The sequence below is a fragment of the Euprymna scolopes genome, chromosome 3, assembly GCF_053919585.1.
Source record: "Euprymna scolopes isolate OS-2025 chromosome 3, ASM5391958v1, whole genome shotgun sequence".
Taxonomy (NCBI): Eukaryota; Metazoa; Mollusca; class Cephalopoda; order Sepiida; family Sepiolidae; genus Euprymna; species Euprymna scolopes.
This window is the reverse complement of record NC_136484.1, coordinates 71,798,017-71,819,284: the sequence shown is the minus strand read 5'-3', so window position 1 is coordinate 71,819,284 and position 21,268 is coordinate 71,798,017. Positions and strand designations below refer to the sequence as shown.

Genomic DNA, 21,268 nt, shown 5'->3' with positions numbered 1-21,268 from the left:
CTCACTGGTAATAACAAGTGGTAGTTTCTTGGGGTCTGAGTGAGAATAAGTCTCCTCAGATTTGCAGCAATCTCCACCTCTTTTGATAACCATTGTAACAAAAGTAGCCGATATTTTCTAGGATCCAAATCCGATTGAAAGGAATTTTATAAAAAACATCAATTACAAGCAAGTTTCTTCTAAACGTAAACTAGACTGAATAAAGAACTTGCTATTTTTTTTTTGGGGGGGGGGGTATGTACAATAAATACTGTTTATTTTTCTTTAAACTCTGAGTTTTAGTTTTTGTTTAAGATATGTTGCAGGTTTAATACCCCTAAATTCAAATGTGTAACATGCCACACTTTCAGAACTTGCTGCCCTTCTTATTCGATCTGCCCGTCTTCGTTGACACTTCATGGCCAATTTGTGTGATATTAGCCATGCGTGATCTTTTTTGTTTTTTTGCAGGAGAGTGGGTTACTATTATTACTCATTTACAGGTCTCAGATCAGTCACTGTTAGTGATTTTTTGCTACTAACAAACAGTGACTTTCTTGGAATCTGAGTGACAGCAAGTTTCCTCAGATTTCCAACACTGTATTTCATTCTATTCCATTATTAGAAGGTGGAACAATAAACTTGTCACCCTAGAAAAGACAACATGATTCCATTTCCGTTTGATGAAAAGCGATTTTCTTTTTTGGTTGCAGACCATCTACTAGTAGGTCAGTTGTGTACAAGAGCGATAGGAGCCTTCTATTATGTCTGAAAGTGGCACTATGTTCAATGAGCTAGATCAGAGATGTGCCGCTGTAAAATTCATACTCTCTAGCAATCCAAGTTATGCCAACAGGACCATTGCCAGCACCCTCAAAATACATTGATGGATTGCCATGAATAACAAGAACATGCTCAGTGATAAAAACTAAATATATAAATTAACTATCTATTTGAATGAAATTAAAAATACTTTTATATAAATTTAGGTTTGGTATGTTCTAATTAGTTTCTGTACAAAATTTCAAATTTTGTATTTAGATATCTATTTGAAGAACCTATGCCTTACAGAACATGATTTATTTTTATGATGCACAAAACGAACTTTTAGAACCGTTTATATAATGTTTACTTTTCCCCCTTTTTGTATGGAAATCGCTCCAGACAATACATGAAGCCACTTGATATAAGGAGCTAAGGAAAAAAATAATATCAATTCAAGGTCAAAAACAAACCAACGATGAATCGATTCTGATTCAGAAATTAAATTCTTTCCCCTCTGTCAGCAACATCACTCATAGAATGTGAGGTCTAAAGGACAAAATAAGGGAAATGAGAATAACGAGGCTGCCGAAAGTAAATCCAAGTCCAGTATCTCTCTTATTTTTCTGCTCTCCTTGAGTATCTCTTGTATTGAGTATCTTCCATTTGACTCTACGGGATATGTTTTGAAAAAATGTCTCTTCGTAAACCATCAAAATGTTGTATTCTGCAAAACATAGCTTTTGAGCTCATTTTAATGTGAGCTACTTTCCTTTGAATTGTGTTAATAATGCATAATGTTCATGCATAATAAAATAGGAATAAAATCGAAGATATATATATATATATATATATATATATATATATATATATATATATATATATATATATATACGCACACATTTATGTATTTATGACGCTTCTACACTATCAGAACAAAATTTTGTAGTCGATAAAATTGAGTTTTCAGATAAAAACAATGGTTTCTACTGATTTTTTTAAATCAATCCTAATAAATTACAATGTTAGCTTCCAAATTATGCAGTCGAAATTACCAGAATATTACTGAATTATTTAAAAAAAAAAAAAAACAACTTTAATCATGTTAGCAGGTAAAAAATTGTTGCCATCTTGTTTTTATAAAATAAATCGAAACGGAAAATTACCTCCTTTTAGAACTCTCCTGTGTCTTACATAAGCAAATACGATCGTTTTCTTCAAATTCTATTTTCTACTTTCTTTAATACATAATATTCTACCTTATCGATTTTCGTAATTTTGGGATATAATAATCTTAAAAATATGAGGAATACGTAGATTGTTTTCATGTGAAATTCAGTATTACGATTTCCGCAATTTCGTTCTGATAGTGTAGAAGCGCCATATATATATATATATGTATATATATATACATATATATATATATGGGTATACATGTTCCGTATATGTTTATCCATTTTCTTTCTTCATTAAAACAATAACTTTTATACCCAATTCATATTAAATATCGGTGTGGTTCTTGGCTATACACAAAGACACTATCATCATCCCCAAAATGATCTCTACCAAAGCTAGGGACCATGTCACAAATTGGTAACCCCAACGTGATATGAACATGCAACCTTCTGATACGTGGGTTGACCCACACTCTAGGATTCCTCTTAATGTATCAGTTGTGTTCATCTGTGTCAAAGTTTATATGTGTTCATTCTTTTTCTGATTCCAATTTCTTCCAGTTTTTTTTTTTTTTTTTTTTTTTTTCCCAGGTTTTCAGGGATTGTTCTCAGAGCTCATATAATTATTGGTATAGTTTTCATGTTCAGCTCTCTGGAGGAAGGGGAGAAGAAAGAGAACGAGATTGGGGAAGAGAAAGAGAGTATCATCATCATCATCAGCAGCAGCAGCAACATACACTTATATTATTTAAGAGCTAACTATAAAAAAAATGGGTACTGTTTGACTCCGAAACTATGACGTTATTAGGCAGGAATTCCGTATACAATGAATGGCAAGAGAAAGTTGTATGGAGTCTATTTTGACATTTAGACCAATGGAAATGAGAGAAAATTATCAATTGATACTCACAAGTTTTATCTTTTTCAATGTCAGCAAATTACAGTGAATGAATGTAAACCTATTAATTCATTACTTTTTTACTTTCTTTCCTTTTTTAAAGGAACTTTAGTTAAACATTTTTTAGTTGTTTTTCGTTTTGCAAACTATTTTTTTATTTTTTATTTTCTTTGAGATGAATGTCAGAGAACCGGAATTCAAGTGTGAATGCTAACCTTTTAAAACTGATCTACATTTCATTCCATGGGATTCTGAACCTTCCAAAAATGTAGGATGAAGCAGCTTCCTTCAAACAGCATTGGTCTGTCAGTTGAATATATATATATATATATATATATATATATATATATATATATATATATATATATATATGCTAGCAGTTCCACCTGGCTTTGCTCGGGGCCTATGTAGTGTTCATAAGCTTATGTGCATATGTATATATAAAAAAGTGTGAATATGTAAAGTAATGCCTTTCTGCATAATAGTCTTCCTTAACTACCATAGAGAAAAGACAGACAGACATTTTCACTTTTATAGATAGATTGATAGATAGATTGGATGCAATATATAGTAATGATTTAAAAAGTATTAAAAAAAACACTCATGCGCCACCACCGAGAATCGAAACCAAAACATTCAGGTCACGATTTATTTTGCCTCTGCCGTCAATGACTGGGCTATGAAAACATGTTTACTGCAAGGTTAAAAATTAAAACATGAACCAATAGCTACTACGTTATGCATTCGTAGCTGGTGTTCGACCATCACCTAGCAAATTTCATTTTTTTTTTAATTTTCACACTTTTGCACCGATTTTTCTTGGCTAAAACCCAAATATAATGTTTGGCATGGATACAAATACCTTATATATGAAGTTTCATTCTGTAGACCAAAAACTCTAGGAGGAGTTTGGTAGGCAAAATTTGTTAAACAAAAATATATAGGTATGCATAAATATATATGGAAACAATTTTGTGTTTACTATAAACTTTTTGCGCAAATATTATGCAAGTATGAATTATGTAGAATATCTGCATGAACATAATTACACGTAATGGTTAACTAAAGATGATTATCCCATCAGAAAACCGAAGCAACTAATAGGGAATTAATTAAAATGGATGTTTAAAAAAATATGCAAATTAGCTAGATCGTTTGGTAGTGAATGCAATTTCACAACCCATATATAAGAAAATTGTATTTTCTTTTTAAATAAATACAAAAGAGAGTTTTTAATATGAATATCAATACACGCAAAAGAAAACGAGTTTATAGAAGTGTATATATATATATATATATATATAATTCCAGTATCGACCAGTAACATTCCCTGCTTATCTCAACAACTAGACTGCCATATTAGATACTGAAGAGTACAGTATTATCTTCGAAATTTTTCCTCATTGTTAAAGGAATTGTAAATGTTATATATATATATATATATATATATATATATATATATATATAACTAATCGCTCTAAACAAGACATGAAGCCAGTTTATGTAAGGAACTATAAAATATTACTTCAAGGGTAAAAACTAGCTAATGATAAGTGTAAGATGGATAAATTTCGACCCCCCCAAAAACAGCAATACTTCCTCCTTTGTTGGAAACATTGCTTATGAAATGTGAGGACTAAAGGACAAAATAAGGGAAGTGAACATTATGAGGCTGCTGAACGTGAACACAAGCCACCTAGAGACATAGTGGACTGAAATATACCCAATGCTAAATGAACAATAAAATGAATGGAAACCACATCCTGTAGGGAGTGTGGCTATATTGAGTGAATAGAGCGTTGCAAAAAATGTTATATTAACTGACCCAAATTTGGCAGAAAAGCCAAAAAATCTGAAAAATCAACTTCCATGAACTCCATTGCACCCTTCATTCTTTTTTATTCCACTCGTTCGCTTCAACCAAGCAATAAAAATATTCCATTATATTTTTCTTTATAACACAGCAACAATATATATAAAATGATTTGTTGAGTAAGGTCATGTGCTAGGAGAGAGCAGGCATTTTGAAATAGTCAACAGTCAATTTAAGCAGTTGGTGATTAGCAAAATAGTTTATGCAACTTAGCCTGTCTCAGCTGTCAGTGCTGAATCAACTGTTGAACCAATCTGATGTTTCCTTGTGAACACCCTAAGACAGGCGGGTAACCTATGTATTATAAATATTCTACATGTACATAAATGTTACTTCTTTCTTTTCACCAATGCTCAGGTCATCTGTATAAATGGTTCTCTTCTTGAGGAAGCCTCTTGTTTTCATAAGCTCCTTGGATTGATTTTGAATCTAAATCTAAAATATAACATGTGTATTCTAGTCTGTTACTAAGGTTAGATCATTCTACCACTCTAGAAAGTACTTGAGCCTCTATCTATAAGAGTCAAATACGTCCTAAGATGGAGTACTGTTGCCACATGTGGGAAAGTGCCACTCAGAGCACTCTTTCTTGCTTTGACAAAGTTCAAAACCATCTTCTGAGAGATGATCTCCTCTGTTCTCTGCAGCTCCTTTCTCAAAGAAGAGATGTTGCCAAATTTTCTCTACTTTATCGTCATTTTCATGAAAGTTCTCCACTAAGCTTCAATATCTGATTCTTTTCAGTAAAACATTCACAGCAAGAACTCATCTTTTTACCATCACTGACTAACATAAAATGGAAAATTTATGAATAGAGTTTTTCCCAAGAATTTCCTATTTGTGCAACATGTTGCCACAGGATTGTTTCTCTATGATCTACAACACGATCATTTTCAAATCTAATGTTAATAAACACTTGTCATAAACCGTCCTCAATCCAACTTTTATTCATTCCATTCATTATTTTCGATTTGCACATAATGTTCATCATCAATTGACTATCAATCTATCCATCTTGTAAATCATTCTCCTTAATTAGATTTTAGCTTTGATAAATTGGTACCCATTAGTAAATAAATAAAAATATGTTATGAACATTTCTAATTTTGTAAAATTAAACCGACCTTATGCTTAACATTTGCTGAAAAATTTTGGAGTCTATAATAATTTTATGTGATTTGCTTAAATTTCATAAAAATTAGAAGAAAAAAAAAACAGAATTTTTAAAAAATTTTCTCTGGAGAAAGTTTTAAAAGTTTTACTTGAATCTTTTTATCAAAACAACAAAAAAATGTGGTTATATTCAAGCATTTTCTTTTTCTGAAAGACAAAAGTATTCTTGATAACTTTTTTACCTAGCAATTTATGGACGTGAACCAATGGCCCAATGATTGAGGTTAAAATGAAACTTCCTTAGCCATGTCAAGACCCTAACAACATCTCAGAAAGAGACGAGACTGTAAGCTGTGAATCAGAGGACTAAAAAATGCCCTCCTTCTACTGATATTGGAATCTTTTCTTTTTGAAGCTTTCTTTTCTCACTGAGAAGCACTCTGGATCCAGTAGAAAATAATCAACCGCATGAGAATGGGAATAGGGTGATCAAAATTTACTATCAACAGATGGGGGGTGGGGGGCTACAAAACCACCCTAACCATCTATGAATTTGGAGAAGAAGACCATGTGATGCAGCAATGCTTTGTTTGCCCTTTACTACCCAACCAGAGCAATTTGAAAGATCTTGCAGAGTAGAATAATAATGTAAGTGATTCTATTAAAAAATGGGAAACTGTTGTATGCTGTGGTATGCAGAGGGGGAGACAAGGCTTCCAGATTTGGAGGAGGGGGCATACATTCGTATTCAAACTATCATCGTTTTTCATATTTTCCAGTACTAGACTTAGGCTTAATCTTTATGCTATAGAATCAATGAGTTGACCCAGGGTATCTAACTTTCTGAATCCTTCCTTTGGATCCATGAGTTCAGTCCATGCCTTGCATGTGTAAAGCATAATTAAGATGACTTGCATGTTTAGTAGCTTCACTTTGTTTCTATCTTTCCATGTAGTCTTCAGTCTTGCCATTACTTCTGTTGTTTATGCCACTCTTGTCAAGATTTCAGTCTTCAATCCTTCCTCACTTATGATGGCTCCAAGGTACTTAAAATAGTTAACTGTCTCCAGTTCTTTTCTGCCGAGAGTGATCTTGGTGGTGATTGGCAAGGCAATATTTCACATGAACTTGGTTTTATCGGTGTTGATTTTCATGCTGTATAGTGAGGATATCATCAACAAACTTGGGGTTGGTGATTGTCTGCCCTTTAATGCTGAATGTGCCTATGTTGTCTTCCAAGGCATCAGTCATGGTGCATTCAAGGAAAGTGTTGAACAGTGTCAGCAATAGCAAGCGTACTTGTCAGATCCCAACTGTAGTATGAAACCACTTCTCTACTATATCCTGTATGAATAATGCAGTGGTAGCATTTGTGTAGAGTCCCTTGATGGTGTGGCTCAGCTCCTGGCATATGTTGAATTTGTTCATGGCAGTTCACAGAGTGTCATACCATACTCTACCGAAGGCCTTCTTAAAATCAATAAAGACATGGAAGATGTCTTGTGGATGCTGGTTGTATTTTTTACACAGAACCCTTAGGTTGGATATCTGTTCTGTGATGCTTCTATTTGGACAGAAACCGGCCTGCTTTTTGGTGATGATCTCTTCTGCCTGTGGTTTCAGCTTGTTCAAGATCACCTTCAGCATGACTACTGAAGTACCTCAGAAGACTCCTTGGCATCTTATACAGGGATTATGTCATTAACAATAAAGTCCATAGAAAAGTCACTCAACAAGTCCATCACTATGGAGACCTATTGACCATGATGAAAAAGAGGAAATTCAGATGGTATGGGCATGTAACATGCTCAGAAAGACTTATAAAGACCATCCTGCAGGGAACAGATGGGAGAAGTGGGCTGACAACATTCTTGATTGGAAGTTTCGATGTAACCAAGCCACTCACCCACAAAAATGCACCAAAAATGCATCAGCTGGTCCACAATTCACCCACTATGCAGCACCCCTATGACTCTGACAGGCAGCAGGACCAGTACCAGTAACAATTATCAGGGCATCATCAGACCTCTGCACGCCACTTGCTGTATGACACATATGCTTCATAGATATGTGAAGAAGAAGAAGAAAAAGAAGAAGAAGAAGAAAAAGAAGAAGAAGCAGAAGAAAGGAAGGGAAGAAAAAAGAAAATTAATTCTTTGCTTACATAATGCGTTAATGTTTTAATATATTTAACATACTTTTCCATGACTTCAACAATTTAATTTTAAAAAATTATATTTTGTTTTTTTGCACTTGTTGACCAGTCTAAATTAGAAATGCTATTATCCTTAAACTAACTTCCTCACACTAAAGTAAGTAAAAGATTAATCTCTCCATCCTCTATATGAAGTTGAGTTATTTGTCACTCTGACATTAATAATAAAAGCCCGATTTTCTATTTTAAAAGTTAATATAAATTCCTTGTACACTTAGTGGTGAATATACCAGCGACTTCAAAAAGGGTAATTAATTTGCATATTCCTTTACAAAGAACTTTTATTAATTCACTGTTCGTTTTTTCTGTTTTCTTATTGAATGATTAGTTTCATTTCACTATTTGTGCATAGTTTCTACATTGTGCATAATTGCATAGCATTTGGAGATGCATTTACAGTAGATCTCTATATCTGTCTGTGTGAGCGATCACTACCAAACTACTTTGTCAACTTTTGGTCTAAAACTTGATATATGGGGTATTCAGGCCTATAGAATAAAATAGATTTGGTTTTTAGCTGAGAAAATAGCTGCTAAGGGGTTAAAATTGAAAAATTGGAATTTGCCAGCAATAGTTTGACATAATGTATATGCTCTGTGCCTGCGCAAATATAGATTAATATGTTCAACTGGATTAATTTATCAAATTTTGATATGGATTAGTTCAGATGTTAGCGAATACTGCTAGAGAGCTAAATGTTTTGATTTCGATTTTAGCTGATTGCACTCAAGTCATTTTTGAACTTTTGAAATCATTACTAGATATTGGATACAATATAATAATCAATGGAGAATTGGCTCTAATATAATAATAAATACGAAATCTGCATAAATTAAAATATCATATTTAAGCATATTTTATGAGCGACAATGCTTGGCTGCCTACTAGTAAATAAATAAATAAATAAATTTGTAAATAGTCTCACGTCTGAGTGGACAGCTTCTCTCAGCAGTCACAAAAATATGGCAGGCAAGTAAGTTACACCCTTATTGGAATGTTGTTAGTTGCTGGGTAATAACAGTCAAATTCGTTTTCATAAATGAGGTAAGGGTCACATGCACTGATGAAGAGAAAGCGAGGGGTGGGGGAGAGAAAATGTCTGGGAAGATGAAATAAAGCAAATTTAAAGATAATTTGATAGGGATTAAGAACAAATGAAGAGAGAGAGAGAGAGAGAAAGAAAATGAATGATGAATAATTATTTTATTAAACATTTTTATGAGAAAGCTATTCTCATTGTGTGACCAATATTCAGCATGTACCAGTTAGTAAACTCAGTTGGGGTTAGTTTATAATTTTGAAATGCACTTCTATAAATATATTAATGGTGAATGAAAATCATCGCATGAAAGGAAAAGCAAAATCTCTTTTATAACAAAGAAAGAAAAGATTTATTTAAGTGAAAGAAAGCTGGACAATATCCGAGTGAGGAAAAGGAAGAATTGAAGATTTTTGAGGTCCCAAAAAATCTGTCAGCGATTATCTTCAGGCGAAGATAATTGATGTTTGAGTGTCCAGTAGACGGAGACAAAAAAGAGAGAAATGTCTTTCTTTGTTGCTTCCAGTAACTACTGATTGATCGTGCTGACTTTCTGCTGACTGACCGTGATTCCCAAAGGGACTAAAGTAGTTTTTTTCAAGATGCAGATGAAGTCCATTGACTTCATCTGCATCTTATGCATCTCCAAATGCTATGCAATTATGCACAATGTAGAAACTATGCACAAATAGTGAAATGATCAATCATTCAATAAGAAAACAGAAAAAGTGCAGTCAAATCGCCCAGCAGAGACATTAATCTGCGAGAGAAGATAAGTTCGTTTTTTTGTGACTTCTACAAATTCAAACCAAACTTAAATCATCAGAGTCTATCTATGCTATTTTTCAAAATGATTTGTTCTCTGTCGGGCTTAGGTACACTTCTAAGCAGCTATAGGAACTAAACCTTACTAGGTTTTTCCATTTCACTCTTTGAGAAGGGATTAAAGTATTGCCTATCACCTGAGATGCCCAAATGCTGACAACGGGGCTGCCGAAGCAATTTTTGTTCAGCCAATGGTGTTGTTCCTCTATGGTGTTGGCTTTTTAAATCTTACTTTCTTGGCATTGTATTTAATATTTCCACTGCGGGCAGGAGATAAATAAAACACCAGTTACTCTCTACCTTTTGATTTCCTGGTAGTTAAAAACTTGCTTGCAGGGGCCTGATTATGATTTTTTTTAAGACCTCAAGATTCATGAAGTTAGAGGAGTCCATCAGATTGAACCACCCTCTAACACATTAGTCCTGAATATGGTTTACAAGTAAAAAATCATTTTTTAAATATGAATCGCACATATCAGTTGAGATTATGTACTCGACAATCAGTCCGACAAAGTCTGGGTCATTTTTAAGTAAGTGATGACTTTGCTTCTGTCAGGCTCAGGTATGGTTGGTCTACCATTCTAGGCTTTACTTTCTCTCTTTGAGAAGGGATTAGTTTATTACTACTCACTTGAGGGGTTCTTATCGAGGAATGCTGAGAGGAATTCACATGCCTCTTTCTACTGATTTTTCAATCTACACCTTCTAACCTTGTGTTACACCTTTCCACAGTAGGAGGGAGGTAAATACCTACTCAGGATATATTTACAAAATCGACTCCTAGTCACAAGATTGTGTGGAGTGGTGGAATTTTGTTCTCAAGTATGTGATAAAGCTGTCCACAGTATGCACATAAGATAAGCTCAGACATGCCAAACATGCAGTCCGTAGGTTTTATATGATCCATTGCAACAAGCTTGTTTATGGCCCACACAGATGATTTTATGCAACTTTGAAAAGTAGCGAGAATTTCTTATCTATCCTTGCTTTAGAACCTGAATAATACAATTTCAAAATCAGTCAAGTGTCATCTTTGATAAAACTCAGAACAGCACAGAAATTTCAGCCTGACATACCAAAGATTGTCAACAACAAAAGTTATCAAGCCTCAGGACAAAACATGAAAATGTTTGAATACTTGATAATGAATGTCTATTTTAAATTTTGTAATTTATGTGCATTGAATTTGTTGCTGTTGCATACAAATACAAATGAACCATGTTTATTGCCTTTTAAATTTTCAGCATATTGAATTAAAGAACTCATTTATATCTCATGTCTCATACTAATTTCTTTCATTATATCATTTTGTTAAACTACATGTATTGTTGTACTTGAATTCTTGAATATCACCAAACTATTAAGTGTTTCTAAATTAAAAGAAAAACATACTCCACATTTTACATAACGCAATACAGGCATGTCAGACATGCGGCCTGTGGGCCACATACGGTCCATTTTAAGCTTATATGTGGCCAACACAAACGATTTTAAGCAACTTTGAAAACGTGGGAGAAATAAAGGAAAATATCAAAATATGAGGTGTGTCCAAAAAGGCGTGAGAATTTTTTAAAATTTATCTTTGCTTTTAGTTTCTAAATAATGCAAATTAAAAATCAATCACATATCATCTATTATATAAATCTCAACTGTCTGTTTAAATGTATGTATGTATGTATGTTTGTTTGTTTGTAAGTATGCATGCCCAAAAACTTTTGACAGAGGCGACAGATTTTCATGAGATTGGTATCGTTTTGAAGCTCGACCCTGCAGACGACAAATATCGAAAAATTGGCTAAAAAACATTAATTCCTTCACCCTCAACTGGGCACTTTTCTACAAGGAAGGCTCGATATTTTCGAAAGTCATCCCCTTTTTTCGATTGACTAGCCTTAATTTAAATCTTGGCTACTTCCGGTTTGGCGATGGATGCAACGGCAAAAACGTAACTTTTTTTCACATTCTTTTCCTCCTTTGCAGTACAGGTTCGAGCTTGCCTGCCTACTACCACTTGTTTTTTTTTTTTTTCATTTCGAAATTTATGTGCATTGCATTTGTTGCTGTTGTATTCAGATACAAGTGAACAGATTTATACACCATGTAAATTTCTTTTGTTATATTATTTGGTTAAACACCGTATACGTTTGTACTTGCATTCTTGAATACAACAAAAGTATTGAATGTTTATAAATTAAAATAAAAATATTCTACAATAATTTTTATTAAAAGACTTTAATTATAATTGCAGGAGTGCGGCCCACACCACAATACAAACTGATTCCTATGGTTCTTGAGGGATTCTGAGTTTCACATGCCTGTTTTAAGTAATATTTTAATTTTTAATAGTACTTTATTATCTGTTACAAAACATTTTAATCATAAAACAATCTCTATAATGATATGCTAATAAAAAAAAAAGTATTTCGGCAGAAGGGATACAAAGAGAAGAAACTATTCTCCAGACATTGAGCACTTTTTGTTGTCCGTGCGTTAAAAAGACCCCCCCTCCATAAATAAATAAGAATAAACCAAAACAACTTTTGTTTCAATAAAAATAGCAACGAGTGCCCGAATAACCGAAAAAATAAATTTGCCGAACACGTACATAATATGCATTTTTTTTTAATTTTTTGTAAAGGCACTTTTTTCACTGACTTTTTTTTTTTTTTTTTTCGTAAATAAAGGAAATTTTCGATTTCCTATTTTTAGGGAAGGGGGCTTTTTCAATTTGCTTTTTTTTTTAGTGGGTGTTTTTTTGTTTTCTTTTCTAAAAGTATGGCTGAAGTTTGAATTTGAAGTGGTCAAAGTTTCTGTATAGCTGTTTCAAGAATATTGAAAACAAACAAATAAAATTTTTTCAGTTTATTCGTAAGTGTTTTTTTTGTTTGAATTAATATTCAACATTTTTCTGTCTACACGGTATTATTTTTTCAAGCTAGAAACTTATTGAGATTACCAAATTATTTTATTTGCTGAAGTTTCTCGGGGGACACTTGACGACACTTTTGCTATTTTTCCATCGCAAAGTGAAGCGTCGATATTTTTTAATAGGTTGAATTCCTTACATGGGGCTCTTAAGTTCACTATGGAAAGTAAGAAGGACAATTCGCTTCCTTTCTTGGATGTTCTTGTTGAACGCTCAAGGGGGGGGGGCTTTCTCACTACAATTTATAGAAAGCCGGCATTTACTGGCCTATATGTGAACTGGTTGTCTTTTGTACCAAAATCACGTAAGGTCGGCCTAATTAATACTTTGGTACATAGAGCCCTCATGATTTGTTCGCCTAACAGATTAGACGCCGAACTCGATAAGATCAGGGAAATATTCATCAATAATGGTTATCCTGTTGACCTTATTGATGACTGTATTTTCAAAAAGGTTGCGGATTTTAAATCCCCTAAAAAGTTTGGACCCTTGAAATGCCCGGTTTATTTAAAATTACCGTGGATTGGAGAAAAGAGTAATAGACTTTCCAAACAGATTCGCAGAAGTATTTACGACTGCTTTTTTTCTGTGTCCTTGCGTTTGGTATATACTACGAAACCTGCCTTTCCGCAAGGATAGTTTGCCATACATCCAAAATAGTAATATTGTATATCAATTCAAATGCCAGTGCGATGCTGGTTATGTTGGGCGAACATCCTTGCACTTTTTGACTCGTGTAAACCAGCATGTTCCATCGAAGATCAGACAAGGGAGGATGGGGTCTGGTGGTCTCCCTCCTTCTGCAGCCTTGGACTCTGCTATTGGCTAGCATTTGGTTGACAGCCCGTGCTGTGCCGATAGATATAAAATAGATTGGTTCGAGGTGCTACATAGAGCGGACTCCAAAAACCATTTAAAGATTTTGGAGTCTGTCTCTATCGCGGTGCGTCAACCTTCTTTGTGCCGGCAAAAAGAAACATCAAACGCATTGTTTCTCTTTGGGGAACTTTGATTTTTTTCTCCCGCTTTTTTTTTTTTTTTTCTTCCTCCCTCGTTGTGCCAATATTTTAATCGTTTTTAAACGTTAATAAATTTATTTTAGTATCCCCGTACTTTTGGCACATTTAATAAGTTCCCCATTAGAATTCTTTATTTTTCAACACAATATTATTTTGTTTGCTATCAATTTTCTCCTGGCGAGATGATAGCCGAAAGAGCTCTCAAGAAACTTCCGCCTACTATTTTTAAAACTATATATAAATTCTGTACCTCCAAACATTTATATATATATATATATATATATATATATATATATATATATATATATATATATATACTTGTAAAAATACGCTAGTTGTACTGAATGTTTTATCAAGATCTATTTTTCAAAGGTGAGTTGTAAAAAGAGTCGTAATAAATTGTAATAACTGTACCAATTATTGTATGACTTGTGAAAATATATACATTAGGTATTCAAAGAAACCACAACCAATTTCCACTGGGATAAAGAAAAAAATAAAAATATAAAAATTCAAAAAATTCAATATCAATATTTTTTATATGGAAATCGCTCCAGACAAGATATTGAGCTGCTTGATGTAAGAAATAAAACAAATACTACTTTATGGTCAAAATCAAACAAAAATAAATGTGACACATATAGTCTCTGGCTCAGAAAATAGTAATTCTTCTCCCTTTGTCACAGACATCACTCATGGGATGTGAGAATTAAAGGACAAAATAAGGGAAATGAGAGTTACTAGGCTGCTGAAAGTAAACTTTACGTTCACTTTCTACTATCCTAGTTCATACTAGCTATATTTACCTGGCGTTTTTTCACTTTAATTTTATTTAACTATGCTATATTTTTTTTTCACTTTAATTTTTTTTAATTATGCTATATTTTTTTTCACTTTTATTTTATTTTATTTAACTATGCTATATTTTTTTCATTTTAATTTTATTTTTTATTTTATCTTTTTTTCACTTTAATTTTATTTAACTACGCTATCTTTTTTTTCACTTTAATTTTATTTAACTACGCTATCTTTTTTTTCACTTTAATTTTATTTAACTACGCTATCTTTTTTTCACTTTGATTTTATTTAACTACGCTATCTTTTTTCACTTTAATTTTATTTAACTACGCTATCTTTTTTTTTCACTTTAATTTTATTTAACTATGCTATATTTTTTTTGCAATTTAATTTTATTTAACTAAGCTATCCTTTTTTCACTTTGATTTTATTTAACTATGCTATCTTTTTTTTCACTTTAATTTTATTTAACTATGCTATATATTTTTTTCACTTTAATTTTATTTAACTATGCTATCTTTTTTTTCACTTTAATTTTATTTAACTATGCTATATATTTTTTTCACTTTAATTTTATTTAACTATGCTATCTTTTTTTTTCACTTAAATTTTATTTAACTATGCTATCTTTTTTTTCACTTTGATTTTATTTAACTATGCTATCTTTTTTTTCACTTTAATTTTATTTAACTATGCTATATATTTTTTTCACTTTAATTTTATTTAACTATGCTATATATTTTTTCACTTTAATTGTAGTTAACTATGCTATATTTTTTTTTCACTTTAATTTTATATAACTATGCTATTTTTTTTCCTTTTATTTTATTTAACTATGCTATATTTTTTTCACTTTAATTTTATTTAACTATGCTATCTCTTTTTTCACTTTAATTTTATTTAACTATGCTATCTTTTTTTCACTTTAATTTTATTTAACTATGCTATCTCTTTTTTCACTTTAATTTTATTTAACTATGCTATCTCTTTTTCACTTCAATTTTATTTAACTATGCTATATATTTTTTCACTTTAATTTTATTTAACTATGCTATCTTGTTTTTTCCCTTTTATTTTATTTAACTATGCTATCTTTTTTTTTCACTTCAATTTTATTTAACTATACGATCTTTTTTTTTTCACTTTTTGATTTTTTTTTTTTTATCAAATTATTATTTTTTCTTTTAAATATTAAATTTGTCTTTCAAAATACTAAGAGAGAAATGAAAAATTTCCATCTGAAGACTTTAACTTTTGATGTAATTTTCCATTTCTAATCTCTCTCTAACCTTAAAGCTAAAACATTGTAACACTATTTTTGCACACCTGCATTCAATATCGTTACACTAATAACTTAATTGTAAAGGTACCTTTACAATTTTCACTACAAAAAACATACAACTAAGAATGTGCTTTTAAAATAGATATTGGTTCCATATGCTAAAATCGTTTATTTTACTTATGTTGCAATTTTTATATGGCGCTTGTAGGTCATGTGCATTAGTCTCTGCATTCAAGAGAGTTTTCCTTAATATTTCAACCGTTTTCATCATTGCTATCCATTGTATCTTCTAAACCTCTCACCTTAATTCAATTTATCACGTTTTGCAAAGTTTCCATGGTTGTTCTTAGTGCTCCTACAATTATATCGTGCCTTTTCTCCACATTAAAAAACAACCCTGGTGTCTAACTCTATCCCGTGGGGAGGCATTGTAAATAGGTACATTATATCGTTGCTATCACTGCTGCCATTATACTTTGACAATTTTTAAAAAAGTGCGTTCAAAAATCAATGCATTCAATCTGAAATATTATTTGTGTATAGAAAGTAAAATTGTATATTTTCCAAATCTGTGAATCAAAATATTAGTAAAACTATTTTTTACATCCCTTATTAAACAATGTGAGAATTAAATTATTTTGTTTAATACCTTTAAATTAAAATGTAAAGTTAATTTAAAATCCCTAAAAATGCACACAAAATTAATAAGATTTTAAAAGAATCACTTCATGTTTAATTATATTCTACTAAATGGGTATGTTGACTCCAATAATTATCAAACCTCACATTGTTCTGCCTTCTTGTTACATAACTGTTTATTGAAGTCTGATAAAGGAGGCCAATTTATGTGGAGTCCTTTGTTTGGGTTTGAAACCGATGGCACCGATGTTATTCCAAAGGTAAAATTATCAAATAATTTTCTAATTAACATTATTTGTTAGGATGTACAGGAAATGCCAATTTTATTTTCAACCCAAGAAGTTATTTTAAAGTGCATTAAAAAAATCACTTCTAAAAATACCACCTCATGCAAGAAAATTTTTGAAAAGGATGTGCAAAATGAGGATATAAAACCAGTTAGCCAGGGTGGAAGGGTTCAATTCAGAAAGATGACAAGCAACACACGGATCTTATGCATTGCATTGAAGATGGAAAATTTCCTCTAACTAGGTATACATATAGAAGGAATCTTAAAAGGAATTGTCTAAGAGTATTGAATTTACTATTATTTGATATTTTGAATATTGTTAAATATAAATTTTTGCAAGAAGCTGAAATGAGAACCGTCTATCCAACTTGAGTAAATAAAGTTCAGTTGAAAAGATTTTTACATACAGCAAAAGGCACCTTAGGAGAAAAAATAGTTTCTTAAAAAATATCTCTGGCCATTCTCTGAAGAAACATTCATTCAATCATAGCTACTGAATTGCAGCAACATAAAAATTTATTTTAATTTTTGTTTTATTTTTAAGAAAAAGAATCAATTGATGAAAAAAAAATGCTCTTTTTTTTTCATGTCAAATGCAATGTTATGTAAACCTTTTCTAATTATTTTTTTCATAATTATTTTTCATAATTTGTTACATTTTTAAATGTTATTAAGTCAATGTTATAAATTAGTTTTTGATAGACACTCACAAGTGTTAAAAAAACAAGGGACATAACTCTTAGCATCGACTTCATCATCAGTAATGCAATAATCATTGCTTATAAAATGCTAGTTAGTCAAAAACTGAACAATAAAAATAAGAAAATGAGACTAATACACATAAAAAAATAATAATGTCATATAATAATTAAAAAGAAATTATCACAAAACAGAAAGAAATTAGAACATTTAATCCGTAGTGGTTGAAAGAAAAACCATAACCTCAGACCAGACCAAAGGTAGACCGTGCAGGACAGCAAATATTTAATCTGTCCACCTACCTCTTCTTCATATGTATACGGCACACTACTTAAGGAATTTACTTGGTAATATCGACGAGTAGTTATTGGCCAACATGAGGTTACTCCTACCTTGTCACTCGTTTTGGAAGGCGGCGGTTCTTCTGGTTTGGATGTAATATCATCATCTGGCATAATTCCAGTTGATAATGAACTGAAATTCAACAGGTTTATTGGGTTGTAATTCAGTGGGTTGCTCGTTGTCACTGTTGACCAGACCGTCTGAAAAGGAAATGGAAAAGAAGTTACAATGGGCTTACAATTACTGTGAGTTTTACAAATCAACAAGTGTTCAATTAAAAGAAAAATGTAATCATTATTACATAATGTATATGCAACTATCAGAATCCACATCACCGGTGTTGTTTCGACTTAGGACTCAGATGAAAAAAAACACGAATATACAAGCCGGAGAACAATAAAAGTGTATTTAACTTCAAATGAATACAAATATAAAATAAGCAGGTTGCAAAACAATTACGTTTGTGTCTTTTTAAGAAGTTTAAAACGTTCTTATTTTAGCGTCTTCAGTTTGGTGGCCTCATTCAAGTTCGGAAAGAAGAGAGATGAAATAATAAGTCTTTCCTCCACAGAGGTTCGAACGAAAGATAGTTTAAAGGGAATCTCTAGTCCTGCTTAATAAATAGGTTGCTGTGATTGGTCGATGAGCGGCACCTTTGGCCAATGGTTGGTTGGTTGGTTGGTTGGTTGTTTTTGTTTTACGGCATATCAATCCTTTCCAGGTTATTTAATGCCGGATCCAAAGATTTTGAAGAAAATTTTTTTAATAGAATATATTTGTTATTTTCAAGTCGGTTTCTATTTAACCCATAGTTGGGACCCTAACAGGTACTACCACTCCGGGTCAGAGTGGACCTGGGAGCAATGGCAATTAAAGGGTGGCTCCACACTCCCCAAAGCCCGCAAGCTGGGGTCTCACCACTGGATATAGTTTAAGGTCATATCCAGGACCATTTGGCCAATGAGACAAGGCCTTATTTAAAGTGTAAGGAAAGGAAATGAGAAGACGAAAGGGGAGGTAACTCTAGTTTTTTTAATAGAATAAGGTAAATATTTTCTAGTCATGATTACAAATGATGACCAACGAGTCATTTTTCCACCCTTTTAAACGACCTTGTGCCTAATTTGTTTAATGTTTATATAAATTTTTTATGGTTCTGCAAATAAATATTTAAAAATGTCAAAATAATCATCGATTACTTCCCCTTATTATTATTGTTATGTTCTAAGCCAGAGAAGAAATTTTTCTGGGTGGAGGCAACTTTTATTTTTGTTCCCAATCCGAGATGCCCCTTTTTGAGAGCTTGATATCCACCAGTAAACTCTGATCTTGTTTTTTACTTCGCCCTCATAGCAAAGCAAGTAAATAGAGAACAGTTAAGGCACATTTTTGTAAATATTAATAGAAAATTGCAAGATAAAAAAAAAATAGGTTTGCTTCGAAGTAGGAAGCAAATGCCATATGTGTTTAGAAGATCAAATGATCTTTTTCCGTCCTTGTCAAGGGGAGTGCTAACCGTCTCTCCTTTTTTGCAACACGCTTTCTCAATGAAATCGTAACATATATATAGTATAAAAATATGTCATAATATAAATATAGATTCATTTAATTTGCATATGTATAAGTTTTATTACTTCTAATTAAATGAAAAAGTATATGTTTCTTAGTTATTTCACTGTAATTATGCAATATTACTATAATATAATATTTTATAGTCTAAAATTTAAATATCATTATTATAAAAATGAGTTTAAGAAAAATATTGTAGAATGTTGTAAATTTCGTTTAGTAGCGGGTGATTTACGCCAAATAAAGGGAGATAATTCGAATTTTTTCAGCTCAGCATTTACTGGCTGTTTCATAGCAGCTGAGCTGAGTTATCATTCAATTTCTGTCGTCGAGCAGGCTTCCTTTTGTAGTAATGAGGTATAGTCCTGTTCAATTCTAGTATCTGCGACCTCCTAGGCTTTACCTTCTCTCTTCAAGAAAGGATTGGATTATTGCCAATCGCCTAAAGCACTCTTACCCGGGAATGCCGACAGGGCTTGGCTTCTCAAGATTTTTTTTTGTGGAGCCAGAGTGCATGCATCCCCTTCCATATTTCAGATTTGTTCCACATCTTCCTGTGATGAAAATAAAGTAAATATAATCGAAAGAAACGTATTTCTGACGAAGTGGAGTTGACATATTTTGACCAAATTGTTCTCATCTGATTGCTTATTTTATTAATTATGTGATGCACTTAAAATGCGTAAATTATTTGATCTATATAAAACCATAATTTTTTCTTTTTGATAAAACGCATTATTAGATCCAAAAACTAAAATAAATAAAATAATAAATAAATGAAATCATAAAAGCTTCTTTTTTTATTATTACTTTTTATAAATTTTTATGATTTTTATTAGACTCAATGGACAACAGTGAAGCGAAGCGTTACATGCAATGGCGACAAAGTTTTGTTTTTTTTCTAATTGGAATTATTTTTCAAAAAAATTATAAAACATTATAAAAATGAAGCTTTTATGGTTTTATTTACATCTTTGGGTCTAAAAATGTATTTTATCAAAAAAAAAAAAAAAAAAAAAAGGAGCTTTTTATGATTTTATGTAGGTCAAATAGTTTACGCACCTGAAGAAGCGTATATTTACCGATTATGCATTTATTTATTCTCTTTCTTCCTTAAAAAAAATAGAACAAATAAATTAATTAATTAAATGAATATGTTTTTGTGGTACTTATGCAGAATGACAACCGTGTTGTTGTTCTTTTAGAATTTTCAACTTAAATTTAGCTTTTACAGAATCTTTTGATTATTAACTATTAGGTGAAAGTACAGAATAGTTGCCAACCGCACTCCCCTTCACATGTTAAGAATAGGCTTCCAAATAATAACGTTAATATTTCAGCACGATCCGTATTCTGCATAAGTACAATTTTTTACCTCCTCCCTTTGCATATACATATATCCAAGGCAATGGCAGAAACATTAGGAAGCGACCTTCAATCGGTAGTGGAATAGGGCCATAAGTGGATGGTAACATTTATTGCTTTTAAGACTAATCTTCTTTCTTTAACAACTACAAAAAACCTTCTCCACTATCGATTGACATAATAAATAACATCCTACCTAACAGACAATCCTTCAGACTCCTCGGCTTAACATTCACAGGGAACATGAATTAAAATAAATACATTGAGGACATTGGCATGGCTGCTGCAAAGGAGGTAAGCTTCCTTTACTATACTAGAAAATTACTCTCACCAGAGAGTATCCTATATCTAATGAAAAGCTAATGAAATAAATTCTATGTGTGTATGCTTGCGTGTGGAGTGGGGAAAAATCATACTGAAAAGTTAGTAATACTAATAAAATAGTTACTTTTCATCATTTA

The 21,268-nt window shown here is 31.9% G+C and overlaps 1 protein-coding gene and 1 non-coding gene across 2 annotated transcripts in view; both read right to left on the bottom strand.

The window, feature by feature from the left end:
• Nucleotides 1-21,268, bottom strand: part of LOC145261143 (protein FAM135A-like) — a 567,493-nt gene that overhangs the window by 479,811 nt on the left and 66,414 nt on the right. Inside the window, exon 2 of the mRNA XM_080119438.1 lies at nt 17,924-18,073. Within this exon, the coding sequence (XP_079975564.1) occupies nt 17,924-18,073 (150 nt within the window). The remainder of the gene's footprint in view (nt 1-17,923; nt 18,074-21,268) is intronic.
• Nucleotides 19,294-19,411, bottom strand: LOC145265565 (U6atac minor spliceosomal RNA). The gene has a single exon (XR_013864673.1). It is a non-coding gene; the product is annotated as a U6atac minor spliceosomal RNA (small nuclear RNA).